This window comes from Anomaloglossus baeobatrachus, chromosome 2 (assembly GCF_048569485.1).
Source record: "Anomaloglossus baeobatrachus isolate aAnoBae1 chromosome 2, aAnoBae1.hap1, whole genome shotgun sequence".
Lineage (NCBI taxonomy): Eukaryota > Metazoa > Chordata > Amphibia > Anura > Aromobatidae > Anomaloglossus > Anomaloglossus baeobatrachus.
The window spans coordinates 219,945,589-219,966,467 of NC_134354.1; the positions used below are offsets into that span (position 1 = coordinate 219,945,589).

Consider the following 20,879-nt stretch of genomic DNA (forward strand, 5'->3'; position numbering starts at 1 on the left):
TTTCTTATTTGCATACTTCCCAGGGGGCAATGCTCTAGAATCACTGCGTTGAGAAACACGTGATGGTGTCTCCGCAGTGGATATTTTGATCTCCCTAAGGTCAACAATGCTTGCTTATGTATATATATATATATATATATATATATATATAAAGCTGAGTGTATGTGTGTGTGTGTATGTCCGCTAAAGGAATCCGCACCGTCGCGTTTACAATCACGAAATTTTGCACAGACACCTCATGTGACTTAGGGAACGTCATAGACTATGTTTTGACGGGAAAATTTAACCCCGCTCTTTAGTTATTCTCCAAAATCCTGCCTCCATTAAACTGAATGGAGGTGGGAGCTACAGGCTATTAATAGCAACTGACAATGGTTGGTATATGAAAAAAAAACCCTGTTACTATAAGAAGCTTTTGTGTGAGGTAATAAGATGTCAGTGGGGAGATGGATAGAGAGAGACAGAAAGAGGCAGAGACAGACAGAGAGAGACAGAAAGAGGCAGAGACAGACAGACAGACAGGGAAAGAGACAGAGAATGAGAGACAGACAGAGGCAGACAGGGAAAGAGACAGAGACAAGAAAAGAGACAAAAACAGGGAAAGAGACAGAGACAAGGAAAAAGACAGGGAAAGAGACAGACAAGTAAAGAGACAGGGAAAGAGACAGAGACAGACTGGGAAAGAGATAGATGGGAAAAGACACAGTCAGACGGGGAAAGAGACAGGAAAGAGACAGACGGGGAAGGAGACAAACAGACACAGAGATAGAGAGAGACGAACGGAGACTGATACAGAGACAGACAGAGAGATAGACACAGACAGAGAGATAGAGACAGACAAACATGGATAGAGACAGACACACAGACAGATAGGGACAGACAGAGACAGACAGAAACAGACACACAGTGTCAGACACAGAGACAGACAGACAGAAATGGACAGAGACAGACGGACAGAGACAGACGGACAGAGACAGACGGACAGAGACAGACGGACAGAGACAGACGGACAGAGACAGAAAGACAGAAACAGAGACAGAGACACACCGAGACAGAGACACACCGAGACAGATAGACAGACAGAGACAGACAGAGACAGATAAACAGACAGAGACAGACGGACAGAGACAGACGGACAGAGACAGACGGACAGAGACAGACGGACAGAGACAGACGGACAGAGACAGACGGACAGAGACAGACGGACAGAGACAGACGGACAGAGACAGACGGACAGAGACAGACGGACAGAGACAGACGGACAGAGACAGACGGACAGAGACAGACGGACAGAGACAGACGGACAGAGACAGACGGACAGAGACAGACGGACAGAGACAGACGGACAGAGACTGACGGACAGAGACTGACGGACAGAGACTGACGGACAGAGACTGACGGACAGAGACTGACGGACAGAGACAGACAAACAGACAGACACAAACAGACGGAAACTGGGAGACAGACAGAGAGACAGTTACTATCCTGGGCAACGCCCGGGTACTACATATATTTATTGAACTTTCATTCTGCAACTGTATTGAAATTAATTCTTGCACCTTTTTGTTTTCTTTTAAAAGAAGCTCTTGATACCTTTTTCTCTTATACGAGGGTCTGCTGATAAGTCTTTGGCTTTACCCAGAAAGAAACGAGATAGGATGAAGAAACTTTATATTTATTCCACATACTCTCCACTGATGTCAACACACTTCTTACATTGGTATTCCAAGTTCTGTAAACCTAGCAAAAAGAAGGTTTTCAATTGTTCCTCAAGCCAGGCATCCATAGCAGCCGTGGCATCAGAGATGGTGTGAAATTTGGTACCCTTGAGGTTTTTCTTCAGGTTTGGAAATGATAATTGGAGGGAGCTAGATCTGGTGAGTAAGGTGGGTGGTCAACCAGCTTGAAGCCCAGCTTTGCCAGTTTTGCCATGATCACTTGTGCGGTGGGAGCAGAGGCGTTGTCTTGCAGGAACAAGATTCCTATCGACAGCCTGCTGCACCTTCTGTCCTTCATAACTGCCTTCAATTGGTCCAGAAGTTCAATATAATACCTTCCTTTGTTGGTGGAACCCTTTTGAAGGTAGTCCACTAGCAGCATGTCCTCCTTGTCCCAGAACACAGACGCCATCACCTTAGTGGCTGATTTTTACACCCTGAGCTTCTTTGAATGAGGAGAACCACTTTGCCTCCACTCTTTTGATTGCTCCTTGTTTTTAGGGTCTTACAAATAAATCCATGTCTCATCCATAATGACCAGTCGATCCAGGAAGTTCTTATCAGTCCGAAAACACTGACAAATAAACTGGAAAGTTTTCACTCACATGCTTCTCTGATCTGTTGTCAAACATTTGGGGACCCACTTTGCAGATAGCTTCATCATGCCCAAATGTTCATTTATAATGACACAAACACATTCACAGGAAATCCTCATGATGTCTGCTATTGCTTTAGCTGAAATTCGTCAATTCTCCAGTATAATGTTCTGTACAGCAAAGACGATCTCCGGAACAACAACCACTGTCGGTCGTCCAGGATGTTCCTCATCATTGGTGCTGAAGTGGCCCGTTTTAAATTTGGCAACCCAGTTCTTAACTATGGAATATGAAGGGCATTGATCCCCCATTGTCTGCAACATATCACCATGAATATCCTTCTCAGACTTTCCTTGCAAGTGATCAATAGTACTTCAAAAGTCTTTAAGTAGGATGTTCTCAGATGGAAGTGGCCACTGATCTTAGATTGAAGAGTGTCATCAGCAGGTTGAAACAGAGATACAGTGAAACTGGAAGAGTCAGAGAAAGGCATAGATGTGTTTTTACTTTGGCCACGTCTCACACTGATGATCATTTCATTGTGAACCGGATGATGAAATAATGAATGCTATACAACTCCATGCATATTTATAGAAGGTGAGAGGTACCTAAGTGTCATGTCAGACCATTTGAAATTGTTTATATCACCATGGTCTATGTGCTAGATGACCAAGAGAATGCTAAGAGTGTGTAAAGCAGTAATCAAAGCAAAAGGTGGCTACTTTGAAGAACCTAGAATCTAAAACATATTTTCAGTTGTTTCACACTTTTTTAAGTATTTAATTCCACATGTGTTAATTCAAAGTTTTAAACTGAAAAATAAGGAGCGCTGATAGTGTAATACCAACAGATCAGTGAGGTAGATCAGGAAAAATACACTCACCTGAAAAGGTTGTGAGATAGTCACAACCACTGATAGAGCATAGGATGAAGGCGTCTGCTGCAGCCCCACAAGGATGTGCATACAAATCAGAGTGAAGAGGGGGTTAATGCCGCGCATCAGCCAAAATGAAGATGTAGTAAAAGTAAACTATGTTGATGCACTGGTCCTGAAGAAGAGGTGTATCCTCGAAACGCGTAGACCGATGGAATAAAAGAATACGTTTATAACATCAACGTGCTACATCTTCATTTTGGCTGATGCGCGGCATTAACCCCCTCTTCACTCTGATTTGTATGCACAATTCAAAGTTTTAGAACGGTGTGTAAAAACTCTTGGTCTGTACTGTATGTATACAGTACAGACCAAAGTTTGGAAACTACTTCTCATTCAAAGCGTTTTCTTAATTTTCAAGACTCTAAAAATTGTAGATTCACATTGAAGACATCAAAACTATGACTGAAAACATATGGAATGAAATACTTAAAAATGTGTGAAACACCTGAAAATATGTCTTATATTCTAGGTTCTTCAAAGTAGCCACCTTTTGCTTTGATTAGTGCTTTGAACACTCTTAACATTCTCTTGATGAGCTTCAAGAGGTAGTGACCGGAAATGGTTTTGAAGGAGTTCCCTGAAATGCTTAGCACTCGTTGGCCCTTTTGCCTTCACTCTGCGGTCCAGCTCACCCCAAAGCATCTCGGTTGGGTTCAGGTCTGGTGACTGTGGAGGCCAGGTCATCTGGCGTAGCATCCCATCACTCTCCTTCTTAGTCAAATAGCCCTTACACAACCTGGAGGTGTGTTTGGGGTCATTGTCCTGTTGAAAAATAAATGATGGTCCAACTAAACGCAACCGGATTTAATAGCATGCCGCCGCAAGATGCTGTGTAGTCATGCTGGTTTAGTATGCCTTTAATTTTGAATAAATCCCCAACAATGTCACCAGCAAAGCACCCCCACACCATCACACCTCCTTCTCCATGCTTCACGGTGGGAACCAGGCATGTAGAGTCCATCCGTTCACCTTTTTTGACAAAGACACGGTGTTTGGATCCAAAGATCTCAAATTTGCACTCATCAGACCAAAGCACAGATTTCCACTGGTCTAATGTCCATTCCTTGTGTTCTTTAGCCCAAACAAGTCTCTTCTGCTTGTTGCCTGTCCTTAGCAGCGGTTTCCTAGCAGCAATTTTACCATGAAGGCCGGCTGCACAAAGTCTCCTCTTAATAGTTGTTCTAGAGATGAGAAGGTGTGTCCAAACTTTTGGTCTGTACTATATATATATATATATATATATATATATATATATATATATATATATATATATATATATATATATATATATATATATATAGCTCTGGCAAATATTAAGAGACCACTGCACATTTTTTTAAACCTCAATTTCTCTACATGTCTGACGGCAATTTCATTCCAGTGTCAGTTGAATTCCAACCAGAGTACAGACTCGCAGAGGGCAAAACATCCACTCACTGGGATGACCGTCATGTTATTCGAATGTCACTCAGCAACCGCAGGATGACATCAAGGGACCTATAAAAGGAATGGCAAATGGCAGCTGGGGTGAAGTGCATGGCAACAACAGTTCGTAACAGGCTCCTTGAGGCAGGGCTCAAGTTATGTAAAGCTAGAAAAAAGCCTTTCATCAATGAGAAGCAAAGGAGAGCCAGGTTGAAGTTTGCCGAAGACCATAAGGATTGGACCATAGAGGACTGGCGTAAGGTAATCTTCTCTGATGCATCTAATTTTCAGCTTTGCCCAATACCTGGTCATCTAATGGTTAGATGGAGACCTGGAGAGTCGTACAAGCCACAGTGCACCCACTTTGGGTGAAATTTGGTGGAGGATCGGTGATGATCTGGAGATGCTTCAACAAGGCAGAAATTGGGCAGATTAAACTTTGCGAAGGACGTATGAATCAAGATGCATACGAGGTTATCCTAGAAAAACAGTTGCTTCCTTCTGCTCAGGCAATGTTCCCCAACTAGTTTTTCCAGCAGGACAATACACCATCTCACACAGCTAGTTCAATCAATGTGTGAATGAAGGACCACCACATCAAACCCTATCATGATCAGCCCAATCTGCAGACCTAAACCCCATTGAAAACCTCTGGAATGTAATCAAGAGGAAGATGCATAGTCACAAGACATCAAACAAAGAAGAACTGCTTACATTTTTGCACCAGGAGTGGCATAAGCTCACACAAGAGCAGTGTGAAAGACTGGTAGATAGCATGCCAAGACGCATGAAACCTGTTATTAAAAATCATTGTTATTCCACAAAATATTGATTTCTGAACTCTTCCTGAGTTAAAACATTAGTATTGTTGTTTCTAAATGATTATGAACTTGTGTCTTTTGCAATTATTTGAGGTCTGAAAGCAATGCCTTTTTTTGTTATTTTGACCATTTCTCTCTCTTAAAAAATAAATACAAAAACTTATTGCTTGGAAATCTGGAGACATGTTGTCAGTAGTTTATGAAATAAAAGAACAATTTACATTGTTCTCAAAAATATACTTATAAAGAGAAAAATCTGAAAAATTTGGAAGTGGTCTCTTAATTTTAGCCAGAGCTGTAATACACACAGTATATACACTATGTGCAGAATTATTAGGCAAATGAGTATTTTGATCACATGATACTTTTTATACATGTTGTCCTACTCGAAGCTGTATAGGCTTGAGAGGCAACTATCAGTAAGTAAGTCAGGTGACATGCACCTCTGTAATGAGGAGGGGTGTGGTGTAATGACATCAACACCCTATCTAATGTGTGCTTAATTATTAGGCATCTTCCTTTCCTTTGGCAAAATGGGTCAGAAGAGAGATTTGGACTTTTCAGAGCCTGTCAAAACTGTGAGATGTCTTGCAGAGGGATGCAGAAGTGTTGAAATTGCCAAGCTTTTGAAGCGTAATCACCGAACAATAAAGTGTTTCATGGCAAATAGCCAACAGGGTCGCAAGAAGCCTGTTGGGCAAAAAATGCGCAAAATAACTGAACTGCCTATGAATTGAGGAAAATCAAGCGTGAAGCTGCCAAGATGCCATTTGCCACCAGTTTGGCCATATTTTAGAGCTGCAATGTTACTGGAGTATCAAAAAGCACAAGGTGTGCCATACTCAGGGACATGGCCAAGGTAAGGAAGGCTGAAAAACAACCACCTTTAAACAAGAAACATAAGATAAAACGTCAAGACTGGGCCAAGAAATATCTTAAGACTGATTTTTCAAAGGTTTTATGGACTGATGAAATGAGTGTGGCTCTTGATGGGCCAAAGGCTGGATCAGTAAAGGGCAGAGAGCTCCACTCTGACTCAGACACCAGCAAGGTGAAGGTGCGGTACTGGTATGGGCTGGTATCCTCAAAGATGAACTTGTGGGACCTTTTCGGGTTGAGGATGGAGTGAATAACAACTCCCAGACCTACTGCCAGGCCAGTTTCTGGAAGACAACTTCTTCAAGCAGTGGTACAGGAAGAAGTCGGTATCGTTCAAGAAAAACATGATTTTCATGCAGGACAATGCTCCATCACATGCATCCAACTACTCCACAGCGTGGCTGGTAAGTAAAGGTCTAAAAGATGAAAAAATGACATGGCCCCCTTGTTCACTTGATCTGAACCCCATAGAGAACCTGTGGTCCCTCATAAAATGTAAGATCTACAGGAAGGGAAAACAGTACACCTCTCGGAACAGTGTCTGGGAGGCTGTGGTGTCTGCTGCACGCAATGTTGATCGTAAACAGATCAAGCAACTGACAGAATCTATGGATGGTAGGCTGTTGAGTGTCATCATAAAGAAAGGTGGCTATATTGGTCACTAATTTTTTGGGTTTTGTTTTTGCATGTCAGAAATTTTTATTTCTAAATTTAGTGCAGTTATATTGGTTTACCTGGTGAAAATAAACAAGTGAGATGGAAATATATTTGGTTTTTATTAAGTTATCTAATAATTCTGCACAGTAATAGATACCTGCACAAACAAGATATCCTCTTAAGATAGCCAAATCTAAAAAAAACCCATTCCAACTTCCAAAATTATTAAGCTTTGATATTTATGAGTCTTTTTGTGTTGATTGAGAACATAGTTGTTGTTCAATAATAAAAAAAATCCTCTAAAATACAACTTGCCTGTGAGTCAGGCGAGGGTGAGAAATCTATGGAGAGAGGGGGGGCTAGTCCGATTTTGTTTCACTCTATATGCCTAATGGTTAAACGATTAATCCTAAAGCACTGGCTAGATGACCGGCTACCTGAATTTGGCGAGATTATCGGGCAGCTTAAAGCCTTACTCAATCTAGACTGGCGGGAGGCAGAACGAAGTAAGGAGCAAGGAATTAAAACATTTATAACAAAATGGAGGGCATTTTTGCTGCGCTATCACACTGAAACAGAAATAATTAACTACATGACACCATTTAGATCAACGACATGGTATTTACTGGAGGACATAAATGGCTCGTTGAGAAAGTTGAAAGTACCCATAGATAATTAGAAGGAAGAAGAACCTATGCTGTTAGACATAAAGAATGGGAGTTGGTATTTCTGGGGTGGAGTGGACCACCTCTATAAAGTCAGAAAAGAAGCTAGCTGTGTGGGTTGGGGGGGGGGGGCTAGGGAAGTTCAAGGTTCTTGATTTATGGTTTAAAGAGAGATAACACAAAAGAACACAATGTTATTATGACCCAATTGGGATTAATTTCTATCTCATGTTTATGTTATGATATGTAAAAAAAATAAAAATTATTGGTTAAAAAAAAAAAAAAAAAAATACAACTTGCCTAATAATTTTGCCCACTTTGTATAGTTTTTTAAAGATAAATAAATAATTAAAAACAATGACGTAGCGCTCAGCGGTATATTTGATTCTCAGCGCATATAAAGCAGACAGCTACGGGCTACGCCCCCATCTGCCTGGCTTTACCTTGGCTGGCAATCAAAATACAGGGAAGCCCATTAATTTTTTTTTTAATTATTTATAAAAAAAAATAAAAAAAAATGCGTGGGCTCCCGCCGTATTTTGATCACCAGTCAGGTAAAACCAGGCAGCTGGGGGCTGGGTTTCTCTGCAGCCTGCAGCCGCCCCTGGAAATTGCGCATTGTTTCTTAGATGTCGGTGGCACACTGGGTAATAAAGGGGTTAATACCAGCTTTGTATTCTCATCTGGTACTAAGACCAAAATTCATGGTGTCATGCCAAATTAGACATGGCCACCATTAATTTCTAGTAAACAGTAAAAAGAAAAGCACAACACATAGAAATAATGTTTTGATCAAAAATAAAACAAAAAAAAATGTAGAGACTCCAACTTTATTATAGAAAAAATCCTTTGTCCGATGTAGTCCACAGGTACAGCAATGTCAGCTCTGTTTCATCGCTCTGTACAGACAGTCTCTACAGAGCAAGAAGCAGGCTGACTGTGGCAGTCAGTTCTATCGATATTCACTGTACTGTTCGTCACTCGGCAGTCTTCGGTTGTTTTCGGCCGTGTTCGCAGTGACGCCAGGTGAACCCTGATGTCACCGTGAACATGGCCGAAAACAGCCGAAGACTGCCAAGTGATGAGAAGTGTAGTGAATACCACCAGAAGTTAATGATCGGACCAGGAAGCAGAAGCGGCCAGGAGACAGTGGCTGAGCGGGTCTGCAGGACACGTCACGGGACCTATAAGTATAATGAATGTTTATTAGTAACTATATTCTTTAGTTTACAGCCCCCTCCCGCCCCATCCTATAACTGTAAAGTCCAATTTCTGTGTTTAGACGGAAGTTCGCGTTATCTCAGAACTCCAACTTTACAAAAAGCTTGGGTGAGTCTCCCGAACATGAACATCGGGGGGGGGGGTGTTCACCCCTACTTGACAAGTAGGGGTTGACAAGCCCCTACTATTTGAAAAACATCATTAATCCATTGTGCTTCTACATGAATGATATAGGCCTAATTTTATTTTCATGGATGACAATGTTCCAGCTTATCGAGGTTGCATCACTAGGAAATGGATGTTGGAGACAAGAGAACCTTAAATGGAGTGGCCTGCACTTTCTCCAGACCTGAATACCATAGAAAACCTATGGGATCAGCTGAGTCGCTGTGTAAAGGCTCGTAATTCTGTACCCCAGAACCTCAATGCTCTAAGGGCTGCTCTTCAAGAACAGTGAGAAGCCATGCCTCTGCAGACAATATCTCGACTTGTGAACATCATGAGCCTTGTTGTCAAACTGTAATTGATGCTCGAGGCCACATGACAAGATATCAAGACATTGACATTTATTCGGGGGGGATACCCACTCCTGTTGTTGGCTTTTGTTTCAATAAATTGTTTGAGCTGATTAACTCACCATTACTTGCTTCTACTCAAATGCCCTACTTTCATAATAAAATATCACTGTTGCGTGAACATTTTACATTTTACATATATTTCACCCAAAAGCTAAAATATTCCTAACTTTTTGCGGGTAGTATATCCTGAAATTCAATTATGAAGTATAGTTTAAAAATTCATGTTTGTGTTTGAAACAGGAAACATATATTTGTACCGTGTTAGCCAGCAGATAGAAAAATATTAAAATGTTCGAGTCCTCAGTGGTTGATACTGTTACGGTTCAGGGTCCTTCTGAGTCCTGAACCGGTCCAGTACCATCATTGACTCCCACATTGAGATCACTCTACTCCGCAGCGCCACCTGTCCGTCGCTCGAGGTGTCGGGCGGACAGGCATCAGGTGGCTAGAGTCTTCTACCATTCTGAGCTAAAGTGCTCATTTAGCACTACCGCGCATGCGAGGGTTCCCGCAGCCTTTCCAGGCACTAAGTGCAGGATTACCGCTATTGCGCATGCACGTGACATCATCGCTGACGCGGCAGCCGCTGATTGACTCGCGTTGACGTCAGCGATGGTGCGGTGGCTGTTGATTTTTCACGGTGACGTCAGCGGTGATGTGGCGGCCGCGGGTTGGCATGTGGCCTGAGGCAGGGAGGAGACTATAAAAGGCTCATAGCCACGCCCATCGTGGCGCGAGCGTCACATTGTCTATGGTGGCTGCTCACGGAACAGGTTGTGCTGCATGTTTGCAGTTGTTCCAGCGCCATCTTATCCTGCAGAGTCTGTGGCAGGTGTATGTATGTATAGGACAGCAGTAGCCGTGGCTAGTGCGTCAGAAACGGATGCCAAAAATTCTCTGGTAACGCGGCACGATTAAGGTCAGCTCCTGTCCTACCAGTGTGTATGTGTTTTAGGGCTAGGCGCCGGTACCAGGTATTCGTATCTTGGTACAGTTGTGTCTTTGCATGGTGAGGGTCAGGGTCCAAAGGGTCTGACGTGCCGCCTACACATGGGACCAGTAGTCTGCAGTCTCAGTGGCAGACTTGTGTGTCTGTACCAGTCCTCGGGTGCCCAGTGACGCTAAGTGGTTATCCCATACGTGCCTTCGGCTCATGTGATTGGTTCTGCGCCTTCCTTCTCGGATTCCCAGTGAGGTTACGTGGGTTACCTCTCGGTCTGACGTGTTCCTACACACGTGACCGATATCCGTGTACCTCTGAAGCTAACAGGGACAAGCTACACTTTGGGGTGTGCCCTTAAACATCCCCTTCATTCACATTTGGGTTTTCCTTAGTTGCTGTACTTGTCCTCCAGTCCCGTAGCCGCCTTGTCATTTACCCGGCGGACTCCGGGCGACTATTAGGTTCATAATATTTTATATCCAATAGTTCCCTCCGTAACAGTGCGCTCGCACCAACAGTGATCCAGGACATGGCGGACATTCAGCAACTACAGCGACACATTCAACAGCTGGAGACACGCCTTAGGGCTGTCAAACAGTCTTCTCCAGCTCTGATCAAACAGACTGCATCCCAGGCTAAAAGCCATACTATGTCACTAGCCTCTTCTAAGCCCATGCCACGTCTGTCCCTTCCCAATAAATTCATGAGGGACAGTAAGGCTTGTCGTGGTTTCATAAATCAGTGTTTGATACACCTGGAGCTCTTGCCTTCACAATACTCCACAAAAAAGGTGGGGTTTGTGATATCGCTCCTTGCCGATCGAGCACTGACATGGGCCACTCCGCTCTGGGAGCACGAAGATCCAGTGACTAACCGGGCCACTGATTTCTTGGAAGCCTTAAGGGCTGTGTTCTTGGGTCCCCAGGTGATCCATGACTCAGCCTTACGTCTTACGGACCTGGTCCAGGGTACGTTACCGGTAACGGCTTATGCCATAGAGTTCCGGACCCTGGCCGCTGAGTTGAAGTGGCCAGAGAAGGTCCTGTTACCGGTACTTTGGAAGGGGTTGTCAGGGCATGTGAAAAACGCTTTGGCTACCAAGGAAATACCGCCTGAACTGGAGACCTTTATATCACTTGCCACGAAAATTGTCACATTGTCTATGGTGGCTGCTCACTGAACAGATTGTGCTGCATGTTTGCATTTGTTCCAGCGCCATCTTATCCTGCAGAGTCTGTGGCAGGTGTATGTATGTATAGGACAGTAGTAGGCAGGGCTAAAGCGTCAGTGCCGGACACCACAATCCTCTCGTAACGCGTCGTGGTTAAGGTCAGCTCCTGTTCTACAAGTGTGTATGTGTTTTAGGGCTAGGCGCCAGTACCAGGTATTCGTATTTCGGTACAGCTGTGTCTTGGCACGGTGAGGGTCAGGGTCCACATGGTCTGACATGCCCCCTACGCACGTGACCAGTAGTCTGCAGTGTCAGTGGCAGACTTGTGTGTGTACCAGTCCTCAGGTGGCCAGTGACGCTAACTGGGTATCACATACGTGCCCTCGACGCACGTGACCAGTTCTGCGCCTTCCTTCTCGATTTCCCACTGAGGTTCACTGGTTACCTCTCAGTCTGAAGTGTTCCTATACACATGACCGATACCAGTGTACCTGTGAAGCTAACAGGGACAAGCTACACGTTTGGGGTGTGCCCTTAAACATCTAAAAAAACATTTTTTTAGTTGTTTTTGTACAGTACATCTCATAATGCTGTTTTTACCTGCAGTGAAAGCCATTCTGACACTGGAAGGGTCTCACACTGGGCCGAGCGCTGAGCGTATCTGAGCACACAGATGCTCAATCAAGTGCTTAGGGTATGGTATGCACCCGAACTTTGAACTTGAACACTTGTAAAGTCCGTGTTTGGTATGAACACCAAACTTTATTGTTATTATGGTAATAAATAGCAAGCTTTCGAGGTTACTTAGTTCTCTTCATCAGTCATGGTATAACAACATATTTACACACAACAGGACATAGAGTAGTGCAGTAAATGACATGAAGCAGAACTATCAGTATGGGAAGGGGAGAAACAGTTGCTGCAGTATATATTAGTGTAGTGTAAGTAGTGTGAAAGCTTTATTGTCCTGTGATTAAGGTCTGGTCCAGAGCTTGGATGTCCACAAATCTTTTGGGGGCATATTCCATACAACTATAGACCAGTCAGAGGACAATAAAACTTGCACATTTCTTATGTATGAAATTATATTCCATAGTACTCTCGAAGAACCACTCGCTGCATCCTTCTGACCCCTTGAATTGTTTACCCACAATTTTGGGATAAAGATCTGGGTAAAACCAGGCTGGATGACAAAAACAAAATTGCATCACTTGTTCAAAAATAAAAAGGAAAAACATACAAGTGGAAGATGGGGATTATACCTAGTGAAGAATACATGGCAGGTTGCATACTCTGCAAGACAAGCGTCAAAGGCTAAGGTCAAACACAAATTGAGGCTTGCAATAGAGGCCATGAGTAAAGTAAAAGGATTTTGGGGTATGTAAAAAGCCAAAGAAAAATGAAGCAGACTATTGCAGTCCTGTAGAATGAAAAAAGGGGAAACAGTCAACAAGGTGGAACAGCAGGTGGAGCTACTAAATTCATATTTCGTATAATAAAAATAATAATTTTTATTCATTTATATAGCGCTATTCCACAGCGCTTTACATACATTGGCAACACTGTCCCCATTGAGGCTCACAATCTAGAGTCCCTATCAGTATTTCTTTCGAGTGTGGGAGGAAACCGGAGTACCCGGAGGAAACCCACGCAAACACAGGGAGAACATACAAACTCCTTGCAGATGTTGTCCTTGGTGGGATTTGAACCCAGGACCCCAGCGCTGCAAGACTACAGTGCTAACCACTGAGCCACTGTGCCACCCGTATCTGTCTTTTCCCAAAAAACTAATGCAAGTGTTCCGCCCCGCTCGCAGCAGCCGAGCTGCTCTGATCCGGACCATCTGTGGGTGGCTCGAGGGTCTCCGGACCCGGGGGTCTCGCGGGCACTTCGATCAAAAAGGGGGTTTGTAATGGTGGATGTAGGACGTATATGTACGGGCTGAGCCGTATTAAGTTCATGACGCCATCCACGGTATGGGGTGAGGTTGGACACCACCGCTGCTGTGACGGGGCACCCGGGGGAGATGTTATGCAGCAAGTTGTTAACCCCTCCGTGGGCAGGGATTGTGGCCCGGGACCCGTTGGGGATTTTTGGTGCAGGGAGATGGGCGACCGCAGGGTGCTGGTGTACTCACTATTGAAGGAAACACACGAGTCTCTGGTAAACCAAGGTGATGGTGGTCGGTGCCCGCAGCCGGCTGCGTTCTGGTCCCCCACCCGGCTGGTGGTCACTATCTTTCTCCTGCACCTTTGTGAAATGGTGGACTGCCTGTACTTGCAACTTCAGGAGTCCGCTCCCGGCTGCATGTGGCCTAAGGAGCCCTTGTCCGCAGACGCTAGCCCGTGCGATCTCTGAGCCCTGGCGGTGGCCTTCTATCCCCCTCGGTGGGCTGTTGTCTTCTATCGGGGCTTTGGGTGGGACAGGACCTCTAGTCCTGGCCTCAATCGGTGAATTAACCAGTTCCAGTAGCTTCTGGACGTAGCTTCAGGGGTCCGAGTACCCCCCTGTGTGCTCCGGTTTTCGGGTTGATTGCCCGGGTCGGTACCGGCGGGCCACTACCCTGTCCCAGTCCACCTCGGTTCCACCGAGCCGTCTTCCCGGCTCCTGCAGACGGAGACCGTTGTCTGCCTCCTAGCTAATGGCACCAGGGCTCCTACCCTGGCGCCGTTCAATTTGGGGTATTCGCCTCTGCTGGAGCTGCACACAGCTCCAGCCCACACTCCTCTCCAACTTGAACTCTAACAGAATCTGAACTCACTACTTTCCCGCCCCCGGGTTGTCTAGACTCCTTGGTGGGCGTCTTCCAACCGCCTGGTTCCGCCCCCTAGTGTGTCTATCTAACCCCGAGGGGGGTGACTAGGGTTTTAAGGTTGGCTGATGTCACCTGTGAGGGAAGGGTGTAGTGCAGGGGCCTATCTGTGACTACCTGACCCGGCCAGGGCGTCACACAAGCATCAACAATAATCATGATAGAAATGACGGTCAGGAGGAGTCCAAATTGACAAAAAGCAAAGGATTGATATTGGATCACTTAGCCAAGTTAAAGGAAACCAAGTCTCCAGGGCCAGATGATTTACACCCTAGAGCAGTCATGGCGAACCTTTCACAGCCGAGTGCCCAAACTGTAGCCCTAAACCCATTTTTTTTTCCGAAGTGCCAACCAATCCTTTTATGTAAATAATTGATTGTAACCTTACCTGTGCAGTCTTCTCTTTTCAGCAGAGGGCATCACGCGCATGCATGCATACATTGAAGCTGAGCCCCTGCCCTTTCCAGACACAGCAGTTGGATTGATCTTTCTGGAAAAAATTGCAGCATATTAGACATTTTAGATATTAGAGATTTTAGTATGGAATGCAATCAGATGTCACCTTGTAATCCACATCTACATTTCAAAGTCTGAACATCTTGAAATCCCATAGAGATGTACGAGTTGCTCCCCTCCCCTTTCATTCTGTCCCCCTTCCTGGCCACTTCCTGGTAAACATGTCCCCCATCCTGATATATATTTCCTACATTCTGGTATATTTGTCCCCATCATGGCCCCATCCTGGTAAATGTACCCCATCCCGGCATATTCCCCATCCTGGTAAATGTACCCCATTCCTGGTAAATATCCTCCACTCTGGTAAATGTTCCCCATCCTGGCATGTTAATGTACCCCCATCCTTTCATGTTTCCCCCCATCCTGGTAAATGTACCCCATCCTGGTAAATGTACCCCTTCCTGCTAAATGTACCCCATCCTGGCATGTTTCGCCCCATCCTTGCAGCCATGTTTCCCCCATCACCCCATCCTTGCAGTCATGTTTACCCCATCCTTTCAGTCATGTTTACCCCATCCTTGAAGTCATGTTTACCCCCTTCCTTGCAGTCATGTTTCCCCCATCCTTGCAGCCATGTTTCTCTCCATCTTTGCACGTTTCCCCATCTTTGCACGTTTCCCCCATCTTTGCACGTTTCTCTCCATCTTTGCATGTTTCCCACATCCTTGAAGCCATGTTTGCCCCGCACTCTGTATGCCCCGTGCTCTGTATGCCCCATGCTCTCTATGCCCCGTGCTCTGTATGCCCTGTGCGCCCTGTGCTCTGGTTGTTTGCCCCGTGCTCTGTTTGCCCCGTGCTCTGTTTGCCCCGTGCTCTGTTTGCCCCGTGCTCTGTTTGCCCCGTGCTCTGTTTGCCCCGTGCTCTGTTTGCCCCGTGCTCTGTTTGCCCCGTGCTCTGTTTGCCCCGTGCTCTGTTTGCCCCGTGCTCCGTTTGCCCCGTGCTCTGTTTGTTTGCCCCGTGCTCTGCATGCCCCGTGCTTTGTTTGTTTGCCTCGTGCTCTGTTTGCCCCGTGCTGTTTGTTTGCCCGTGCTATGTTTGCCCCGTGCTCTCCATGTTTGCCCCGTGCTCTCCATGTATGCCCTGTGCTCTGTTTGTTTTCCCCATGCTGGCACTGTCCCCCACACCTTGGCACAGCGGCACACAGTTTAAAAATAAAAATAAAAAAACTCACCTTCCAGCCCCCGCTCCTCCGCTGCGCGCCGCTGGGTCCTCAGTCAGTTCAGTTCCCGTGCAGCCACAAGACGCCGGCATCGCCTACTGATGCTCCTCCGTCTCCTAGGCAACAGGCCTGCGGCCCAGGAGAGGAGGCGTGTCAGAGGGAGGAGAAATGTCTCCTCTGCTAAACACCACTTTGAACTGCCGACGCGATGACACCGACAGCTCAAAGTGGCTGAATGTGGGGACAGCGTGCGTGCCAGCACAAAGGGCTCTGCGTTCCCAGTCTGGCACGCGTGACATAGGTTCGCCATCACTGCCCTAGAGTCTAGAAAGAGATAGCTGAGAAAATGATAGTATCGCTTGACATAATCTTCAATAAGTCATGGGAAACAAGAGTGGTCCCTCTAAATTGGAAAAGGGCAAATCTGGTTCATATCTACAAAAAGGGGAAAAAGGAGGATCCGCGGAATTACAGATCAGTAAGTCTGACCTCCATAGCAGTAAAAAATTTTGAGCAAATTGTCAAAGAACATTTACTTAGGTACCTGGATGGGAAGACATTAATTAACCAGAGCCAGCACAGCTATATGACCAATAAATCTTGTCAGACCAACCTGATTTCTTTCTACAATAAAGTCACTGAATGGTTGGACCAGGGGAATGCCGTGGATACAGTATACCTTGACGTCAGTAAGGCATTCGAAAAAATATCATGAAACATCCTCATTGAAAAAATGATCAAGTACAGAATCGACAAAAAATCAGTTAGATGGATTCAAAACTGGATTAATGATCGGGCACAACAAGTAATACTAAATGGCTATGCATTAAACTGGAGGAAAGTTAAAAGCGGGGTGACACAAGACTCTATCCTGGGCCCAGTGCTATTTAATATTTTTATAAAGGATCTGGACAATGGAATTATTGGGTGATCTCATAAAATTTGCAGATGATCCTAAGATAGGAGTAGCCAACACTAGAGAGGAAATAGAGCGTATTCAAAAGGATCTAGACACATTCGATAAATGGGCTGAGGAGAACAGAATGGTGTTTAATGGGGACAAATGCAAAGTCCTACATCTGGGTAAAAGAAATGTAAAAAGCATATATAGTATGGGAGGAACAGAACTAAGCGATGGCACACGGGAAAAGGACTTGGGCATGATAGTAGATCACAGATTAAACATGAGCCAACAGTGTAGTGCTGCAGCTAAAAAGGCCAACAAAATTCTGAGATGTACCAAGACCAAGACAAACACTGAATCTAGATCAAAAGAGCTCATTATTTCACTATACTCTGCCTTGGTCAGACCCCACCTGGAATACTATGCACAGTTCTGGGTGCCTCAATTCAAGAAAGATATCGATATATTAGAGCAAGTCCAGAGAAGAGTGACCAAGATGGTAGAAAGCCTGCAAACCATGTCTTATGAAGACCGGGTAAAAGAGCTAGGAATGTTTAGTTTGCAAAAGAGAAGGCTGAGAGGAGATTTAATAGTGGTCTACACATATCTGAAATGTGGTCACAGTGCAGAGGTAACTAGCCTATTCTCATTAGCACAAGGAAGTACAAGAAGTAATGGGATAAAACTAAAAGGAAGGGGATTTAGATTAGACATTAGGAAATACTTGCTGACAGTGAGGGCAGTCAGAGAATGGAACAGGCTACTATGGGAGGTAGAGAACTCTCTGTGACGGGGTATGCGACAGAGCCGAGGAACAATCCAAAGGGCTTTATTGGACCATAAAGATAAAGCACCAAACATGAATATAAATCCTTAAAGTCTGCAAAGAGTCCACAACAAAACAACAAATCCGGGGGCGCCTCCCGGTATTCCGACGCCAGGGAAAATATGGCAATGGTTCTTCTGAGTTCCTTGAGTAATAGGGTAAACAACAAAACACAATCCCATGTGGCCACTGATCTCCAATCTGTAACAGTCCATACACAGGCACTAGGATCCTGCCTCAGCTATAGATCCTAGTACGTCTCCAGCCGAGATCCAACTCACAGACTAACATTTGTCTCATTGTTCTCCTCTCCTGGGATCAGCCCCTTAGGTGGGCAGAAGGGCCCACCTCCCCCTGGATATTTGATACATGAAAGGATTCTAGACGTCCTGGCTCTGTTCTGTTTACCAACTTGTGGATTGGAGGAGTCCCATGCTGAGAAGAACAAACAATCTCCACCAGAAGAAGTACAAACGGGATAGTCAAGGACGGACAGACTATTACACCATGAGCACAGGCGGGGAGGGACAAGCTGTTACACTCTCCATGAATGGAAATCTTCAAGCGGAAGCTGGATAAACATATAGCTGGTATTATTTAGAAAAACCTGCATTCCAGTGGGTTGGACCCAATGACCCTTGAGGTCCCTTCCAACCCTACCATTCTTTGAACATTTTCATTTTTTGTTTTCTTATGTATATGGTGTCTTGTGTTTGCCTGTCTCCTTTTATTGTGTTCCTGGGGCATCTAGATTCATTAAGTTAATTTTCATATTTGTCCTTCTACGGTATGTAATATGTATGTAATATGTCTTCTATTTCTAAGTAGGGGGGCTAACAAAATAACCCATAGTGCGTGGCCTATGGACTAGAGAAAACTAACATTTCAAGTAAATAAATGTTACATTGTGCATGCAAGTTATTGAGATGAAACTTGCAAAAAAAATGCACCTAGCAGCAAATTGATAAGCATGCTATAAAAACAAGCTCACATCACCGAGCAGCAATTTTACTTTGAAACTGTATACAATGTAATCTTCGTTAGCATCCTAAATTTATATTGATATCTAAAATAGTACCTGATTCTAATATATGTTCTATTTTCAATAGGAACAGTATCACATTAGTGCAAAGCAAAATGCAGATCTCAAGAAATCAATTTGTGTTTTAGAAGAGGTTCAATTCCAGCTTAAGGAGAAATTAAAACGGAAAGAGGTAAGCAACAATGAAATCTATGTTCGGTCAATTATTTTCTTGTACAGGTTTGAGCTGATTTTTTCGCATATAATTTTCAGTCTTAATATTTTTACTTTTCTAGTTTGAAAAATGAAAAAAAAAGCTTTTATTTATAAACTAGTTCATTTTTCAAATATTATATAGACCATGAGTCAACAAGATCAGCGATTTTCTCAACTCGTTTTGATGAGGGGGTGTGGTGGAATCAGACGCTCCTGATTCATAAAAAGATGCATGACTCTTTGTAAGTAGGGAATACATTTAATTATTCTTATAATAATTCCCAAACAAAAAGGAGCGCAGACTCAACAATACTTTATGATAATAAAATATAACAAGTTTATTCTCTAACAAGACTACACTTAATTCACAATATAATACTAGCTCATGTAAAAAAAAAAAAAATATATATATGTAATTGCCTTATTCTGTCTGTCCGTCTTGCTCCAAAATGAGTCATTACAGTGACAAATGTCGCATTGGCCGCTCGGCTCGGCCTGGCCACGCCCCCCCGTACACTGTGCCCGCTCGGCCACGCCCCCCACACCTTCCTCGCTTGGCCACGCCCCCACACACTCTGCCCGTTCGGCCACGCCCCCCACACACTCTGCCCGCTTGGCCAAGCACCCCACACACATTGGGCGCCTATACATCTCCCCCACAGGACTACTCCACCTAGTAGACACCTCCCCCCAGGACTACTCCACCTATTATACTTCTTCCCAAAGGACTACTCCTACTATTAGACTCCTCTCCCCCCAGGACTACTCCTCCTATTATCCTCCTCTCTCCCCAGGACTACTCCTCCTATTATCCTCCTCTCTCCCCAGGACTACTCCTCCTAATATCCTCCTCTCTCCCCAGGACTACTCGTCCTATTATCCTCCTCTCCCCCAGGACTACTCCTATTTTACTCCTCTCCCCCAGGACTACTCCGCCTATTATACTCCTCACCTCCAGGACTACTCCTCCTATTATCCTCCTCTCCCCCCAGGACTACTCCTTCTATTATACTCCTCTCCCCCCAGGACTACTCCTCCTATTATACTCCTCTCTCCCCAGGACTACTCCTCCTATTATCATCCTCTCCCCCCAGGACTACTCCTCCTATTATCCTCCTCTCTCCCCAGGACTACTCCTCCTATTATACTCCTCTTCCTCCAGGACTACTCCTCCTATTATACTCCTCTCTCCACAGGACTACTCCTCCTATTATACTCCTCTCCCCCCAGGACTACTCCTCCTATTATACTCCTCTCTTCCCAGGACTACTCCTCCTATTATACTCCTCTCCCCCAGGACTACTCCTCCTATTATACTCCTCTTCCCCCAGGACTACTCCTCCTATTATGCTCCTCTCCCCCCAGGACTACTCCTTCTATTATACTCCTCTCCCCCAGGACTACTCCTCCTATTATACTCCTCTCTCCACAGGACTACTCCTCCTATTATACTCCTCTCTCCCCAGAACTACTCCTCCAACACACCTTCCACTGCACAAAACATACCTCCCCCCAAAACACACACACACCCCCACACAAACTGCGCAACACACACAGCACCACACACACACAGTGCTCCACAAACAACGCAACACACACAACGCAACACACAAACAACACCGCTCTCACACACTGCCACACCTAGACAACATCCTGAAATTTACAGCGCCCTACACAAACACTTGGTAACTACACACAACAACCTCTATATATATAACAAAAATCATACATTAACTACACAATAAATTCAAGAATACCCGATGCGTTACAATTGGGCCAACTTCTAGTATATATGTATGTGTGTGTATATATAT

General features: G+C 44.8%; 1 protein-coding gene across 3 annotated transcripts in view; it reads left to right on the top strand.

The window, feature by feature from the left end:
- SYCP1 (synaptonemal complex protein 1) overlaps nucleotides 1–20,879 on the top strand; it is an 811,750-nt gene that overhangs the window by 381,771 nt on the left and 409,100 nt on the right. For all 3 annotated transcript variants that reach the window (XM_075335624.1, XM_075335625.1, XM_075335626.1), the window contains one exon: nucleotides 18,938–19,042. In XM_075335624.1, the coding sequence (XP_075191739.1) occupies nucleotides 18,938–19,042 (105 nt within the window). The remainder of the gene's footprint in view (nucleotides 1–18,937; nucleotides 19,043–20,879) is intronic.